At 47.4% G+C, this 17,690-nt stretch overlaps 2 protein-coding genes across 6 annotated transcripts; one reads left to right on the forward strand and one right to left on the reverse strand.

The window, feature by feature from the left end:
* Window positions 1–4,712: 4,712 nt before the first annotated feature.
* On the forward strand, window positions 4,713–10,259 carry SLC10A1 (solute carrier family 10 member 1; the record flags this gene model as incomplete). The annotated part of the gene is made up of 5 exons (XM_082761361.1): window positions 4,713–5,113; window positions 5,569–5,779; window positions 7,273–7,451; window positions 8,036–8,236; window positions 10,184–10,259. The coding sequence occupies 5 exons, from the start codon at window positions 4,713–4,715 to the stop codon at window positions 10,257–10,259; spliced, it is 1,068 nt and encodes a 355-aa protein (XP_082617487.1).
* Window positions 10,260–10,976: 717 nt separating this feature from the next.
* On the reverse strand, window positions 10,977–14,848 carry SRSF5 (serine and arginine rich splicing factor 5). Of its 5 annotated transcripts, none has more exons than XM_082760624.1 (8): window positions 14,720–14,848; window positions 14,103–14,248; window positions 13,949–14,019; window positions 13,677–13,775; window positions 13,266–13,335; window positions 11,891–11,964; window positions 11,443–11,553; window positions 10,977–11,306 (listed from the first exon to the last, which is right to left on the reverse strand). In XM_082760624.1, exons 2-8 carry the CDS (start codon window positions 14,226–14,228, stop codon window positions 11,060–11,062), a joined length of 798 nt encoding a protein of 265 aa, XP_082616750.1. In that variant the 5' UTR covers window positions 14,229–14,248; window positions 14,720–14,848; the 3' UTR covers window positions 10,977–11,059. The 5 variants fall into 5 exon arrangements, with proteins under 5 accessions (XP_082616750.1, XP_082616748.1, XP_082616749.1 ...); XM_082760622.1 differs by having other exon boundaries at window positions 10,977–11,309; XM_082760623.1 differs by having other exon boundaries at window positions 13,266–13,338.
* Between the last annotated feature and the right edge of the window lie 2,842 nt (window positions 14,849–17,690).

The raw sequence follows: 17,690 nt of genomic DNA on the forward strand, positions 1-17,690 counted from the left end.
AAAATTGTGTGAGAGGGGAGGTTTGTTGTGTGTTGTTTTTGTTATTTTTTTCTTTTAATCCTGATGGATGCTAAACGGGATTTGAACAAACACAAACAACGTTGGCTCCTGCTGGCACTCAGAGAAGCGCTGTGGGGCAGAGCCAGCAAATGCCCAGCACTGAAACTTGGGGCACAGCCACCAGGAAGGCAGGGGGACACCCCGTCATGGGGCACGGGGGTATCGGACCATGAGCTGTGAGATGCCACCACAGCCACAGCTGGTCAGCGAGTCTCTGATGGCACGTCCCAGTAGCTGCGAGAGGCCTCCATGGTGTGGTGCCAACCACTCGGACTAGGCCCCTGTCACCCTGCTGCCCCCCAAGTGTGGAGACACAGTGGGACTCAGCACGGGGATGAGGAGAGAGGAGCATGGCCCTCATCCCAGCATCAGTTGCCCCAGCTCGTGGTGGCTTGTGCCTGTTTATAGGTGGCCCTTCTTGAGCATGGGGCTGGACCAGACAAACTGCAGAGGTCCCATCCAACCCCAACCGTTCTGTGATCCTGCAATGGTTTCCGTCTCAGGACAAGCCTGATCGATTTGTTCTCGTTACTCGCTATCCATCAGAGTAGGATCAGACATAAACAGACTTAATCACCACCCCAGACACACAATTTTCCTTGTGTCGAGCCAGACCAAACTGCAGGCAGCAGCTGCTAGTCACACCGCTCAGAGACCTACCCTGCATGCATTTATGAATAAGCCCAAGGCAACCAGCCTTTGAGCAGCCCAAAAGGCTGAGGAGGAGACACAAAAGCAGGTAAGCTTCTGCTTTAATTATGACAGCGACCCCTGGAGAAAAAAATGATGGATCGTCTTGTTTTTAAAGAGCTAAAGGTACCTAGATTTTTATTGGGAAGCCAGGTGGGCTGCATCACCCAGATGACAATAACAGAAGTGAACTGTGGCCTTGGGGAGCCACAGCTGGAACAGATCATGGCAAGGAGTGATTGCCCCTGCAGAAACCCATCCTCTTTGAGCCTGATGGCCACTCCAGCACCAGGCAGACACAGCTGCAAGGGTAACCCTACCTCAGGACAGGCTGCTCCAGGCCTTTGGCATTCCTGTGGTGGGATGGGAGCTGACCTACCACCAGCATCCTCCTGAGCAAAAGGACAACGCTCAGCAGCTGGGGGGGGGGGAGAATGAAGAAACAATGATATAAGGAAGGCTCAGAAGACGGTTTCTGACACTAAATGGAGCCAAACACCTTAAAAACCCACAGAAAAAAATAATAGTTAAGCATATAACTGTGCAGCAAGTAAACCTTACGTGAGCAAAGTATGGGCACCCAGATGCCAAGGTCACATCTCAGACTGTGGGCCAACATAGTGTGAAATCTGGCACAAATCATGTCGCCACCGCTCTTACTGGGCACATCTGCTGAAGTGTGGCCTTTGGGCAACAACTGGGCTGAGCTCAATTATGTTAAGTTCTGTAAAAACACAGAAGAAATGACAGCCCCAGCTGCAAATTAGAAAACTGGACCTCGGCTCCCCACCAGTGAAAGAAGCACAAGAGCCATTTCATATTTGTCAAGTAAATTTATTAGGCTGCATTATGAAAGCATGAAGCACTGACACCACTGGTGTCTTTCAAAAAAAAGTCTCCAACACAGATCATGCTGAGCACCGACAAGAAGCCTGCAAACTTTGTGTGGTTTGTTTTCTAAACATCACCTTTAGTGCCTCAGGCTTGTCAAACATCCTGAGACACCCAGTATATTCGAGCATACCTCTGAATTTGGGAGTATCTGACAATAATAATAATAATAATAAATAAATAAATAAATAAATAAATAAATAAAAACAGACTTTGTTGTTTTGTTGAGACTTTGTTGTTTTATGAGGGCTTTTATCCTCGGAGAGCGATCCGGTCTGGGCATGCAACCACTGCCCTCAAGTGGCCTGAGCTGCGCAGGACCTCACCGTGCAGAGAAAGCACTCGAGCACATTTGAGCTGTGAGGAAAAAAAGAGAACATTCACAGCACATTTAGAAATTTACCCTTTAAGAGCTGAGTCCAGAAAAACGGTCCAAAACAATTGTCAAAAGCCACCGGGTGGCTGCTGCCGGCCCCTCCATTTGGCTCCTCTGAGGTGAAAGCCTGCTCTGTGCCCGGCTAGACAATGTGGAAATCTTTCCTCCAGCCTTTCTGCTCCATCTCCAGGCACCCTTCTGGGCACCAGCAGGTCCCAGGGCCCACTGCAGGGAGCAGCAGCTTCAGAGCCACGATGCGGCTCTTCGGCCAGGACCGAGTGCCAGCACCCAGCTCCAGTGCCTGCGTAAAACAACCAGCCATCTCCAGTGTGAATCAGAGTGAAATAATGATGCTCATTTATTCTGCCTCTCTCAACCAGTCTCCCCCTTGGTTCCTGTGGTGTTTCGTGCTTTAGCTACTGGGAACGAGCAGGCACACTTGAAGAGCAAACAACTAGCAGGCATTTTTTTAATTACTGGAGTAGCTGAAGCATTCTTCTACAGCCCTGCAAAGACAAAGGGTGAGGGTGTTACAACATCATCATTTTCAAACGTTGAGCAGCCCTGAGCTGGCAGGGGGAGGTCTGGGTGCTGCGTAGGCAGCGACACTTTAAAGCCACTTAGCTGCTGGACTTGACCCTTCTTGCATCTCCTGACAACATTCAGCGTAGGGCTAAAAGGTGAACGCTGTGAAAACAAACATTTTGAGAGGCTGCCTGGGGATCTGGGAAGGGGCAGAAAAAGAGAGGTGATTGCTGGGCACTTTGCTCCTGCATTTTCTCCTAGTTCCTAGGGCCTTGCTGACACAGGACACCTGGCAACACCTACATTATCGCAGGAACCTTGCAGCTGCCCAAAGCAAAATGAAATGCACGCAGTATAGCAGGCCACCTCCTCTCGCTTGCTTGGCCGTGACCCCAGAAAGGTGGCTGGGTGTCCCTCTTTGCCTCACCACCCACACAGAGGTCTCTGAGAGCAGCACCGTAGGCACTAACAGCAAGGCTGCAGAAGCCACAGACACACAGAGATGCTGGTGGCTCCTGGTGTGGCTCCATCCCGCTGCTTTCCCCTCTCCGGCCCTGCTGTGGGCACTCCTCCTCCCAGCCTGATCAGGGATGCCGTGCTAGGCTACAGAGCTCTTGTTGGTTGTTTTCCGGACTGGCTCCCAGCCTAGAAAACAAAGTTCCCAACCCAAAGTGAGCGGGGAGGATGGGGAGGGCAGCCCTGCCATTCCTTCCTGCTGCCAGTGGCGTTTCCAGAGCAATGGGACTGGAGAGGTCGAGCCCGTGGAGCTCCTGGATGAATAGGGGCGATGAGGACGTCCTGAAGTGGGCAGAGCAGCATTATAATGACCTTCAGCAAAGGGATTAAAGTTTGGCCATACCACACTGCGCCTCCCAGGTTGAAATCCCTTCCCCAGTCCTGTACCACAGAGCAAGGGACTGCAGCCCTAGAACAACACACATTCTGACAATTTCCCTATCTAAAATACTTTTAGACCCAGGCTTTATATTCTGCAAGCAGAGGACAAGATTTTGCCAAGGGGGGAAGATTTTCCTGATGCAGAAGGACTGAAGAGTGCTCCTGCTCACTGAGCGTGGCCAGGAAGGGATGGAGCAGCAGGCAACCTCGCCAGAGCCTTTGAGAGCTGAGCTCACAGGTGTGTAAGGTAATGGCATTCGCTTCACTCTGGTTTCATGTGTTTTACTTAGCATGTTGTTAGAGACCTGAGACCTAGGGGGTGGCTCAGGTCAACCTGCTCCATAAATGAAGGCAAAAGCTGTAGAGGAGCCAGGAAGCGCAGCACCTGCAGTGTGGACAATGCAGGGAGGCACATCCCACGTCCAGCCAGGGCACGGGGAGTGGTGGGGCTCCAGAAGAGGTCCCCTCTGCAGCAGCTGGAAGAACAGCCTTCAACAGCCACCTCTTTGCTCCTGCTTCCCACCTCGGTGCCAGCCACCCTGCTCTCCTTTCCCTGCACACCCGGGCACTGGGTGCATGCCGTGCCCTGCCACGAAGCCTTGTGCAGGCATGGACTGTAGATGTTGGTGGAGGGTCCTGCCAGTTAGAGCCTCTGCTCAGTGCTGAGGGGGAATAATATCTTTGAACGTTGAGAAAGCTTGGTGAATTACTTCTCTTACGCAATCAAAAAAAAAAAAAAAATCTAGATGGTGCTCTGATCAGAAGAAATTGCATTAAAAAAAAAAAAAAAAAAAAAAAAAAAGGACAAGAGCTCTTCTGACTGTCTTTACCAGTTTTGCATGAGCCTTTCCCTCACCTTCACCAGCTCTGCCCTCATCTTCACGGTGAGGACAGGCAGTGGAAGAGGAGGAGCAGAAGCTGCACCAACTGCCCTGTGTGTTGCTGAAGTGAACAGGGTGACCCTTGGTTGCTGTGGGACTAATGGGCTGAGTCCTGTGACTAGTGTCAGCTGTCTGTGCAAGTTGCATGAGTTGTCTGTTGTGACTCTGTACATCAGACAAGATAAATTACAATGCATACAACTCCTTAAAAGAGAGTTCCATTTCCACTGCTGCTAAATAAGAGCAGTGGCCTGAAGGAGAAAAGGTGCAGACCAGAGGGAGCAGAACTCACATTTTGATTGCATTCACTGTATTTTATTCAGACTTCTGAATCAATCCCTTCCTCACCTTGACAGCTACTTACAGAAGGGATCAGTAAGCTCTTCATCAGGATGAACAAGTCCAGGGGAGCCTCTGAGAGCCCAGAGCTCTGGAGCCCAGGCTGCACACAGGGCACCTCCTTGACCAGCGCAGCACCAGCGTTTGCATTTGGCCATGAGGCCACAGACACAGCCCTGAATGCAATCCTTATTGTGGTCCTCTTCATTATCATGGTGTCTCTGGGGTGTACGATGGAGGTAGCCAAGATCACAGCTCACCTCAGGAATCCCAAAGGCGTAGCTGTTGCTGTAATGGCTCAGTACGGCGTGATGCCCCTGACAGCGTTTGTACTGGGCAAGCTCTTCCAGCTGGGCCCTACAGAATCCCTGGCCATCCTCATCTGTGGCTGCTGCCCGGGTGGAAACCTCTCAAACATCTTCAGTCTGGCACTGAAAGGTGACATGAACCTCAGGTAAGCGAGGCTGAGTGTGTGCTTGTTGCCCAGGCCAATCCAGTTGTACAGCTGGTTCAAAAGCTGGCTGGACTGACATTAGCAGTCCACAAGAGGCTGGAAGAAGCCTAGAACAGTGTTAGATCACCCAGGCTGCTCAACCAGCCAATGTGTCCCTGCGAGAAGTGTGAGGCATTACTGTCACTTGTGAATTCCTGAAGTGTGGGCTGCACCCATAAACTAGGGTCTGTTCAGGGCTTATACAGAGCTCGAGCCATCTTCCCCTCGCTCTGTTCATATCATGTCCTCCGACAACCTGATAGTGGTGCTGAGGGAGCCTCAATGACAGTCTGGGAAAGAACAAGGTAAACTTAATATCAAAAACGTGTGTCCAGGTTAGTAAAATAAGTATATTAAAAAAAAAAAAAAAAAAAAAAAAAGCATTCTGCTACTGAAGGTTTCTTTCTCCATCTCAGCATTGTAATGACCACATGCTCAACAGTCCTGGCAATTGGACTCATGCCTCTGCTTCTGTATCTTTACTCGGGAGGACTCTATGAGGGTGATTTGAAGGGCAAGGTACCTTACAAAGGAATAATCACCTCCCTGACCCTGATGCTAATCCCTTGTGCCATTGGCATCATCTTGAATGAGAAGAAACCGCAATACACTGGATTTGTCATCAAGGTAAGAAGTATCCTGTGCTAGTCACCTTTCAGCCAAGCACTTCGAGGAAGTTTACAAAAACAGAGTCACAGAAAAATTAATTTCTTTAAAGCATGCCACAAAACAATGAAAGGGTTGAGGACAGTACTCAAGACATCCACTTCACTGCTTTAGTCATTAAAATATTTTCCCAGAGAAAAGTCCTCCACCCTTACCAGACAAACAATAATTTGTAGGCATCTTCCTGTTTTGCTCTCCTTTGCTAGCTTCAGTTTTAACTTCAATTTCTTTTGCTGCAAACAGCACTAATTAGCCTCATAGGTACTGCCCCTGACTATTGCTGCAACCAACACAGACCCCGGATAGAATAAACAAACACATTTCCCACTGTTCTCAGAGCTGCAGCAGAGCACAAAGCACACATTACTAATTTGCTGCTTACATTGGTGAGGTAACTGTCCAGCTGAACCCACTAGACCTCTAAGCACATGCTTATGCCTGGAGCCATCTTCCTACCTTGCTTGTACATTTAGCATTCAGACATCAGAAGGAGAATCTGGACAACCAGCTAGGCCATTGCCTAACTCAATAGCTTCAACAGCAGTACCCAGAGAGCTGCTAACAACTTTGTAAAGCTGGTTTTCTTAATTTATTTCACTAAGGCTTCATCACAGAGAAACTGGGACCAAGCACCACAAGATTTGGGCACCCTGACCTAACAAAGACCTGACAAAATGGCATTAGGAATCACTAACCTGTAAGAGAGATAGGAACCCAGGAAGCAGGCTAGGTGTAGGAGGAGCTGAGCTCTTTATAGGTCCCTTTAGCCAGCACAGGGCAGTGATAACCAGGCTGTTTCAAAAGAAACATTGAAAGTCTAGCACAAGGTGACCTACACTGGCCCAGCTGCCCCTTAGTTCTTGTTCCTTTCCACTAACACTGCTTTTCCATTTATTTCCTCTACAAAAGAGAAAGCAGTAGAAAGTTGCTTTAAAAATCACCTGGGGAGCTCCACACAAACTGGATTCCAAAGTGGAAACATAGGCACGAGGGTTGTATTCTGCCTCTCAGAATCCCCCAGGTGCTTCTTCTGCCGAACACCAGCACGACAGTCTGAAAATGCAGCCCCCACCTGCATTCCACATCCACCGCTGCAAGTAAAGAGGCTTCCTCCACACCTGCTTTGGGTAGCAGGCACATCACGCCAGACTCACAGCAGGACGTGGACAGAAATGCATAGCAATGCCTGAGAAACGTGGCAACTCATTATATATGTGTGCCAGAAAGGTACTCAGTTGTTTAAGGTCTCTTTAGGTAATGCCTAAAGATGGTGTCTTGTTGATTGCTTATAATATTTATGTCCACAAAAGGCACGTATGCACTGTGACTCTCTCACTATAAACCCACATATAATATAAACCCACAGCAGGGCACTGGGCACAGCCACTTCCAACAGCTGATGCAAATTTTGTTGGGGGTTTTTATCTTGTCCCTGTCTTTAACACTTATTTTAGACAGGGATGGTTGTGCTTCTGCTGTCATCTGTTGCAATAATTGTTCTATCTGTGGCCAACGTGGGAAGCAGCATCATGGTCGTCTTCTCACCATCCCTCCTCGGATCCTCTGCCTTGATGCCTTTTATCGGATTCCTTCTGGGCTACGTTCTCTCTGCAGTCTTCAAGCTTAATGGCCGGTATGTTCCCCTGCGCCTCCCTCCCCTCACTCTGACCAGAAGAAACAGAGAGGCATGGTATGCAGAGCACTGGGGAAAGCACTGGCTTCAAAATGGATGCACTTTTGTGAAATAGGCAGGCTGCAGTTTCCCAAAATGTGTCCTAGGAGCATGAGCAGACACTGCAAGCTGGCCCCAAGTCATACTCCCACACCTTGCCTAAGAACAAAACAAACAAAACCTTTCTCTTCTCATCCCATCTAATTCAGGTAAGAAATCCTCTAGCCCTATTTTCTATTCACTTTTTGCTTTCACAACTTGGACTCCTCTTTTTACCTTGGAAACAGATTTCTTTTCTGTGGGAAACAGCGGAGTAGGACACAAGTCCTCCAAACACCATTAAAGACAAAGTCCAGATATATAGCATGTGTCTCCATACGGTGCAAAGGGAACACACGGCAGAACCTCCTAGGGTTCTTAGTATTGCTCTTGATAAAGCAGCTTTTAGCACAGGCAGATGCATGAAACTGCAACAGCAAGGGGGGTGGAGCCTGTCTTAAACTGTTTAAAATGATCAGATTTTGCCAGTATTTCCCCCCCTTCAGCTGCAGGCGGACAGTGTGCATGGAGACTGGCTGCCAGAACGTCCAGCTGTGCTCTACCATCCTCAAGGTTGCCTTTGCCCCAGAAGTCATCGGCCCCCTGTACTTCTTCCCACTGCTCTACTTGATGTTCCAGCTTGGAGAGGGCCTTCTGCTCATCCTGGCCTTCAGGATTCACGATGGAATAAAGAAACCCAATGGCAAGTACAGCTTTGCCCCTCTATTTCCTACTCTTTCCAGCCCAAGCCATATATGTTTACCTATAACTGCCAGCCAATTGCTGCTTTCTAGGGACAGAATACAGTTACCCTTTAACTCAGAGTTACCATAGCCTACACACTAAGTAGAAATCACATTAAAAACATAAATAAAAAGTAGAGGTAATTGAAGACGCTAGGAATTAGGGCTTCTCACATCAGCAGAATGTTTCAGAAATAAGCATACTATCTATACTACCAGTGCTCACAGATTTTCACAGTGCCATCCTTTCTGACAGAATGTAATTTTTTTTTGTTTGTTTTGTTTTTCTTCTCTCCTATAAAAAACACCCAGCAACAACATTGCAGTTACACCACAATCTTTTTATAACCTGCCCAGGCTCACAACTACCTACTTCTCACATTTTTCTTTAGACGCAACAGAAGCGATCTGTGCAGCCGCGGACACAAATACTGCTGGAGAAATTAAACCAGTATCGAGACTCTGGAGAAACAGCAGGAAACCAGGAAAATGGCCCAGAGAGATTCTGCAGCAGCCACTATCACAGGCCCCCAGAGCTCCCCCTTCTGCAGCTGGTTTACAGGTTTCCAGCAGTTCCATGTAAAGCTTCTATGCGCCCCTTTTACACCAGAGGATGTGCCACAGAGCTATCTCTACCCTCACTTGCTTTCCAAAGACCATGCTCCTCAGACAGCTTCTCCTGAGATCCAAGAGGTTGCTGCAGGTTAGTGTGATGTCCCTAATAAAGACCCAAAATGGGGTGTGAGAGTTTCCCAGTGTAGGAGTGAAGATCCTGCATGCAGCTGAGTAGCCCAAGGGCTGCTGCTCACTCCTTTTCCATGAGCCCGAGCGCCACGCGGTGTGCTGCTGCTATTCACGCAGTGGACAGCACAGAAATCCTGAAGGTGGCTATGCCGACTGCCTCCGTGAGCAGAGCTCAGGTCCAGCAAACCGTACTGCTGAAAATAGGTGAGCCCTGAACACGCCTTGCTTTGCAGGAGTCACTCAGCTAAGCAGAACAAACCTGCAGGACACTATCTAGCTATCTTTGTACTTCAAAGTTCAGCAGGAGGGATGACGGCCATTAAAACCTGTAATGTGCTAAAAATACATTGTAACATGAAATAAACCAGCTGAACCAAGAATAAACAGGATCAAACCAGGAACTTAATGCAAGGTCATTGTTGACCAGAAGTCAGTATAACCCTCTGCAATGCAAAGCCTGACACCTCCCACTCCCAAAAACTGTCTAGTAATAATCTCGTTACCTACGTTACCGATCTGAATCTCTCACCGCTTGCTCACAAGGCACTAAAGCTCATTCACATCACCGTATTCCAAGCTAACTGACAAGAAACCAGCAACAGAAAGGAGAAAAGGAAAAGCGGCCTGCACAGACACCAGAAATCTACCCTCAAGGAGAGCAGTAGCTCTGCTCTGTGCAGGCCCTCCTCGAGTTTCCTAGGACCTGACCATAGGTTCCAAGGATTTTTTTTTTTAAAAGGTTTCACTGTGTTACTGGATTAGCTTTGTAAAGCACTTCAAAAGAAAACATTTTAAAATCTTTAGATTCACTTTTAAAGCTCTCTTGTAGCATGGGTAAGGGTTTGAGAAACACAGGGATTGCAGGTTGCTGCCCCTGTAATGGGTGGGTGAACATACGCAGGACCAGGAGGCAGAACTGCAGGGCACCACTGTTGCAGTAGTCTCAGATGCCAGCTTAAAATTCCCTCTTCTTTCCCTAGAATTAGGACTCATCACTGTAACAATATTTTATCCATATCTGTGTCCTCTCATACACACATGCACACACACAGATGGAAGTTTAATGACTGCATCCATCTTTAACTTTCCACACTTACTCTCTGAAAGCAAAAATCTGAATGATTCACCCATTCCAATTTTTGCTATGAGCTCACTCTCTCACAGCAGGCTTCTTATTACCAAGCTTCTTACTGCAGAACATGAAGTCCCCAAAAAGATGCAGATACCTACGGGCACAGTGTGACGCATTCTGAAAGGAAGTTCTCCCCCACACCCAAAATGTTCAGCAACAGCTTTTTCTAGATGGGTCTACGCGAGGCGCAGTCAAACACACTTCACCAGCAGTAACACACCAGAAGCAGAGACATTTTTCTTTATACTTTATTTGAGCTATTTAGTTCTTAAGTATCAAGAATTAGGGTGCTTTATAGAATACTATTACCACAGGGCAGTGAAATGGGCATTTTCTTACTGTAGTGCAAGTCGTATTAAATGAAAAGCTTTTAAAATAAAGTTTTATTACCAATATTGACCAGCACTTAATCTGCTGGCCTCTAGCTGAAACAATGGTTCTAACGCATGAAAAAAATACCTCTGGAATAAAGCTTTATGTACAGCACATGTAGAGCTCTTAGATGCCTAAAGCTGTTAGTTTAATTTGAGATATTAAACTAATATTCTGAATTGCTATTCACAGTTGAATATACTGGGAATTTAGTGTTTAGGTTACTCTTTTTGGAGTACAAAAAATTTTAAAGTGGTCTGCTTTAGTTATAAAGAGCTCTGTCAATATACACAAACTATACACTTCAGACATTCACAAAAAATGTGAGCAAGAAAAGGGTTATCAAAAAACATTTAATACAATTAGTCAATAACCCTCCCCACCATGGTCCACATCTACAAAGATCCCCCGTCCCTCCTCCCTTCTTTCCCTTCCCTCCCCTCCCCACCCGAACCCTTCCCCGCAGAAAGTCACATACTTACCACAACTTTTAGCAAGTATGGTTTAAAAAAGGGCCCCCAGGGCAAGTTACTTATAGTTCAGTTGCCACTGTCAGCAGATCTGGACCTCGACCTAGACCTCTGCCGATCCACAGATGCTGGGGATTTAGACCTACTGGAAGAGCCACGTTTCTGGCTCTTCTCTGGCATTGGAGATCTACTAATTGACCGAGACTTGCTACGGCTCCTACTCCTTGACCTGCTGTAAGACTTGCGGCTTCGGGAACGGGAACGGCTACGAGACCTGGAGGAGCTTCTGCTACGGGACCGTGACCTGCTTCTGGACCTACTGAGGAAGCAATGAGCAGCAGTGTCAGCAGCAGAGCATCACAGGCCACTACAGCAACCGTGCAGTTTGCCTGGCCGCTGACTTCAAGGCTTTCTCAATCCATAATCGATCATTAATTAACAGATATCCATACCTGTGCCTTTTGCTGCCTTCGATTAGTTTGATTTTCCTTCCATTAATTTCTTTACCAGAAAGCTTTTCAATAGCATTCTTTAAGTCACTGTAAGAGGCGAATTCAACCACCCTACAGAAATGAAAAAGAAAAAAAAAAGCCACAACAGCTCACTATTTGAAGTTGTATTTTTGATGCTAAAAGAGGAAAATACAACTTTAAAAAAAAAAAAAAAGCTCAAAACCCCCACACTGCTTGGTGTGTAGTAACACAGTAACACCATGACAAACGCAAGCATGCACTAAAGAATTCCTCTCCCCAAATACCACAGACTGCAAGTTCAAAGGGTAGCTAAATCAAGCTACGAACAGCTGCTTAGTGCTGTTTGTAGCCAGCTTCCCTCCCCAGACAGCTACACAATATAGACGAGTATTAGCCTACAGCTTGCAAGAGAACTTTAGAGGCTTACCCTTCATTTAACTTAGGTCTGTGTGCATCTGCAAAGGTAACTTCCCCAGCTTGTCTCATGAAGTCTTTGAGATCCTAACACAAGACCAGTAATGTTATGCAAAGAAGTGGAAATAAATATGTATATAAAAATAGTTTTTCCTGATTTTTTTTGTTTTTTAAAGAGCAAAGAAAAGAAACTTATGACTACTGAAAGAGAAGATGTTAGATAAATTACAAACATGGCAACTGCCATACTTGTATTCTATCAGAACTGAATTATCTATATCAGGGCACGAAATAAATGAAAAAAGCATATTGCTTTAAGCAAAATGCTAATAAAGCGTCTTAACATTAAGGAAAATTAAATTAGTCTATGGAGATTATATAGATTAGAAAGAGAGAGAGAGAGATCTAAAAAAATACATCTGTATATTTATGTATAAATACTGGACTGAGTGCAAAACACTACCCATATATTTTTGAATTATTTCCGTTTCCATTTATATTACGAGTCTTATATGCATACAGAATTACATTTACATAACACCATTATTTTGTGCCCCATATGTCATTAAAAATATAGTTTACTTTACCTTTATTAACATTTCCCTAGGCTAGCCAAGCAGCAAACTGCATTAAGCGACCGGAGATACCGTCATGATTTATGCCCGACTGGCTCTTCGCCACCCACTTGTCGAACACTACCCAGTCGATGGAAGCCATTAATCGCACCGCCCTCCCTATTAGGAGACTACTGACGGATCCAGACATTCGCTATGCTTGATGTTACCAAGGACCACTTTACTGCGATCAGGATTCCAACGACCACCTAATTTCGTATCTTTCAACTCTTTTCGACCAGGAACTCTTATTCGGAAGCGTTACAGGAGGAACAGCTCTCAACTTAGGAATCAGATCTCGTTAACGCTCTGGGACCGCTGCAATGTGGCACTTTAAGGAGTGCATCGATTACGTCTAGACCGGCAAACACAGATCTAGAGGTGGCCAAGTGACATTGTAGGAGCTGACTGGAAAGTCAACCAGGCCCAACCAAGAGTGACCAAGACAGAACGATTAGGATAACCCACAGGCACTCCTCGTCATAAGGCCAACGACACAGATAGGCTGGCAAATAAAGGGTTTAATATGTGGTTAAAATGGATTTAGAAAACAAGAAAATAAATAAATATATTTCCTCAAATATATACATTTATTATTATAAATTAAAATTAACTAGTTTTCATTCAAAATATTTAAATTACATTATTTAAAATTACATCAATTACATAAACATTTTAATAAAATAGATTTACTTTTAATTGATTATTTTACAAAATAATTACATTACATACCCATTAAATGAAGTCAAAATAGTTAATCGTGTTTTAACAAACCTGCCAGCTGACTCGGGATGACAGATTTTCTACTATGAGCCGGTTTTCTGTTCTTACAGGTGGGGCACTTCTGCTGGGAAATGAAAATTAAGTATTAATTATTTATTAACTTAAGTATAATCGCATTTTAATGCTAACCAGGACTGTATCAATAATCCGTTGTTAACTTGACACTGTTGTGACTATGTAATGCCGCAAGTAATCAAGAACAAGTGTCAATTACCTCGGGGGTACAAAAACATAAAGGAGATGATCGTATCTAATTTTTTTGATCCTCACAATCCTACTGCCACATCGGATTGACTAGAAAGGCAAACAGCACCTTTTACTATCTCAGCGTACCTCACGTTTTGGGATGAGATGGACCCGGAGCTATTTATTAAAGCCCCGTCAGTTCACGGCTATACGTACCTCCTGTCACTACGGGGCCGGCGGCTGCTAAAGCGGTCAGAGTACCTCCCTCTGCCTCTGCCACCCCTAGAGCGTGCTCTCGCATGCTCAATTGTAACCCTGCAGAGGAAAAAGAATAAAGGAAAGGGAAAACACACATTTTTAAACATTTTTCATGATTATTGAGGGGAAAAAAAGCTATGGCAGATTTGAACAGTGTTGATAATAAGATGTAAATGGAAATCGATGCATGTGTTTAATGCTGGGGTACCAGGGGAGACGCGGCAGCTCACCTCTCGCTGCAAAGCTCCTTCCCATCCAGTTCATAGACAGCATCATCCGCATCCCTGGGATCCTCGAACTCCTGCGAGCCCAGACAGCAGGCACAGCGTCACGCACAGCAGCGCCCGCAGCCCCGCGGCCCCCATCCCCGCGAGGCGCACTCACCACGAAGCCGAAGCCCCTCTTGAGGTCGATGTCGCGGATGCGGCCGTAGCCTTTGAAGAAGCGCTCCACGTCCTTCTCCCTGGCGGCGGGGTTCAGCCTCCCGATGAAGACGCGGCAGCCGCTCATGGCTGGGGGCGCGGAGCAACCTGCGGGGGGCCCGGCGGGTCCCGGTGGGTGCCCTCAGCCCCCTCAGCGCCGTGCCGGTGACTCAGCACCCGCCCCCCCCCCTCCCCGCCCCCTGCCGCAGTCCGCAGCAGCCCGGCCTCGCCCCCGCCGCGGCCCAATCGCAGCCCGCCAGCTGGAGCCCGCCCCGGCCGCCGCCAATCCGAACGCGCCGCTCCCCTCCCTCGGTCCCGCCCACCTCCCGCCCGGCCCCGCCCCCCGAGGCGCAGGGGCAGCCGAGCCGCCGCCATCGCTGCCTCCGCCACAAAATGGCGGCGCGGGCCGCGCCCTGCGCGCAGCGCCCGCCGCGGAGGCTGCACGCGGGGTAACGGCACCGGTACCGGCCCGCCGCGGCCCCGTGCGCCGCCAACACCCCGCTACTGAGGGAACCGCGCGCCCCTCCACCCCCCCACACCACACGGACATAGCCCCGGGCCGCCGATCCCGTCACCAACCTGGGCTGCGGGTCCCGGTGCGTGCCGGGCCGTGCCGTGCGGGGCGGAGGGGCCGGTGCGGTGCTGGCGGGCGGCTCCTGCTCCCTGCGCGGCGCCTCGCTCCCGACTGCCGCCCGCCCCGCCCCGCCCCGCCTCCGCCAACCGGGGGCGGCCCCGCGCCACCGCCCCGCCCCGCACCGCGCGTCCATTGGCGGAGCCGGCCCTGGCCCCGCCCCTTCCCTCCCCGCCCCGCCCCGGGGTGATGGCGGAGGGGGGGCGGTGCCCGGCCGCCATCTTGGGGAGTGAGGGGCCTGAGGGGGGGTGCTCTGCCACAGCGTGCCTTGGTGGTGCTCACACCCCTCACGAGTCCCCACGCGTCTCTCCCAGGCAAACATAATTAATAAATTCTTAATTGCTGCTCAGCTGCAGTATTCAGCCAGCCCCGGAGTCACCTTATGTTTATACACATCTGCACCCCATCGCTCAGCCCTCAGCGGGGACGAGCCTGGCGTTATGGCCGTGGCTGTGCCTCAGCGAAACGCACCCGAGGCACAAACCCCCCACACCTCCTCCTCGCCATGGCACGCAGCGTGTGCTGCCCACCGCTCTGCGGTCTGCCGCTGCGTCAGGCAAGCAGGCGGACCCACCCGGCATCAGATCACAGCCCAGCAGAGCCTTAATACTGAACAGGCATCGCATGCCATCATATTTATACACATCATCTAATACATGCAGTCAGGTTTAGGTTAGCTTCGTGTTTTCATGCTGAATTTATGCCAGCTGCAGAAGGGACAGGGTGACTGACCCCTGGTCCAATATGAAGCTTGCAGGAACAAAGAAAAAAAAAAAAAAAAAATCTTGGGTTAATGTTTGAATGATCAGAACAAATTTACCCCAGACCAGTGTGTTTAGTTTTACACACTAAATGTGAACTGCTGAGGAAATGCCACAACCCTGTGAGAGCAAGATGTAGACCACTACAAAAGCATCCTACTGTGTCAAAGCTATCTGTAAACCTTCAGGGGGTAACAGGAGAGCTGCTGCAGGATTGTGTCCTTCCTTGGCTAGCCCACAGACCTTTCCTGAAAGCCACCCAAGCTCCTAAGCCAACATTTGATGTACCCCTAAACGCAACCACTGCACCCGTGACCACAGTCTGCTATTAAATTTCCAAGCTCAAATCACAACACATCTTTGTTTTGACAAACCGTCTTTTTTGTTGTTTACACAGACTCGGTGACTAACATTAGCAAAAGTTTTTGTGCTCAGCAGACAGCAGATTGCAAAGACTGAGCATGTCATGTCACCCCCACCTCTTGCTTAATTGAGACCCAGTATTCGTTTTAAAAGGGATTTGGAGAACATAGGTCATAATAGGGGAATAGCAGGATGGAGGAAATTCACATTACCCAAGTAGCCAGCGCCTGTAATCCTTAAGAAACTCATTGAAGTAGTTAATGAAGCATCACTGAGACATCTGTAGCACCATCCCAAACACCGCACTCCCCGGAGGTGCAGTGATGTTTCGATTGGCAAGCTTACCTTCAAAGGTCAGAGAGGCAATGGAACAGAAGATTAAATAATCAATGTATAAGTACTTTAATTCATTAAACTGCTAAGCTGCTCATGACAACAAGGCAGGCAATCAACAAGCTGTTTCAAATTAATCCAATACTCCTTCCCAGAATAACTAAGCTACTGGGCAAGGGGGAAAAATAGAGAAGTGGTAAACGTGACTGTAGTAAAGATTTCAGTGCTGTGCCACACACGGTATTTTCTTAAGCAAACAGGAAAATGGCAGGATAAAATTAATTGTAAGCTGGAAGCATACCTCTTTCAGAGTTTGCATTCAAAGTATCTCCTTGACAAACACAGGGACAATTCCTTTGCGGAATCAGGGATCTCCTCTCAGCACAGGACTGTTCAACAGCTGCATTAATAATTTGCTAAGCAGATTAGAGCATGCAGTGTTAAAACATGCAGGTGAAACACGCTGGGAAGATTTTCAAACACTCTGAAGACAAGAAGAGAATTCAAAATGAGTCTGACAAACCAAAGCAATGATTCAACAAGATGAAAATCTGCAAGGACAAGGGCAGAAATGTTTATGTTTAGGAAGAACAATCCAGTATGAAATCAGAAATAAACATTTAGGAAATAGTGATATGTATAAAGGCTTCAGTTAAAGAGGATCCCAATCTAAAAATAACTCAATAAATATACTGGCATTGCAGAAACAGGCATAACCTATTCTGGGATGTGCTTACAGCAGGTGTGGTATTTAAGGGACAAGTGCTGATCCTTCTGGTGATAGTACAGTAAGTAAGCTTTAACAATAACCCCAATTTTTGTATGGCAAAGTACTACTCAAACACACATATGGCTGCTATGCAGTTCATGAAGAACGGCTAATTGAAAAAAAAATCACTCAGTCATAGATTTTGTAGTAGACTCAAGGTATAGCAAAGCTGTGGCATCAATTGCTTTGAGATAGTTTTCTGAAATTGAAGTGAAACCCTTGCAGAATGCTGGAGTGTTATCAATGCAGTAAGTGGCTTCGCATGTTTATATTAACCACAGTGCTTTTCTCCTACCTTGGACATGCTTGTACAGTTAGGTGGTGTTGGTACGTGTCCCATCACTTGTGGTTCCAGTCCTTATTTTTTAGGCAACTGTTGAGCTAAGCAAACACAACATTAAAACAATACACCATAGTGTATTAGTGTTGCACAACACACCATAGTGCATAGTGTTGCACAATGCAGGCAAACTCTTTAAGCTGTCATCACAACAGACTTTTTAACCTAGCTGTCATCTTGCACAGGTAAAACAGAATAGAAAGGACAAATTTTATATATATATGTATATACACACACGTAGTATCCTGGCTCCTCTAGTCTTCTGATAAACCATGCTGGAGAACAAGCTGCAATATCACCTACTGTTCAATCATTCAAGAATTAGGCCAAGCATACACAGATTTTTTGTGACA

Source organism: Aythya marila, assembly GCF_965140915.1.
Source record: "Aythya marila genome assembly, chromosome: 5".
NCBI lineage: Eukaryota > Metazoa > Chordata > Aves > Anseriformes > Anatidae > Aythya > Aythya marila.

Bases quoted from the DNA above. Each gene is read 5' to 3' on its own strand.
- SRSF5 (XM_082760621.1), bottom strand. From the start codon at position 14,228: ATGAGCGGCTGCCGCGTCTTCATCGGGAGGCTGAACCCCGCCGCCAGG. The intron at 14,020-14,102 runs GTGAGTGCGCCT...CTGGGCTCGCAG, and splicing joins AGAGGGGCTTCGGCTTCGTG to GAGTTCGAGGATCCCAGGGA. The intron at 13,776-13,948 runs GTGAGCTGCCGC...TTTCCTCTGCAG, and splicing joins AAGGAGCTTTGCAGCGAGAG to GGTTACAATTGAGCATGCGA.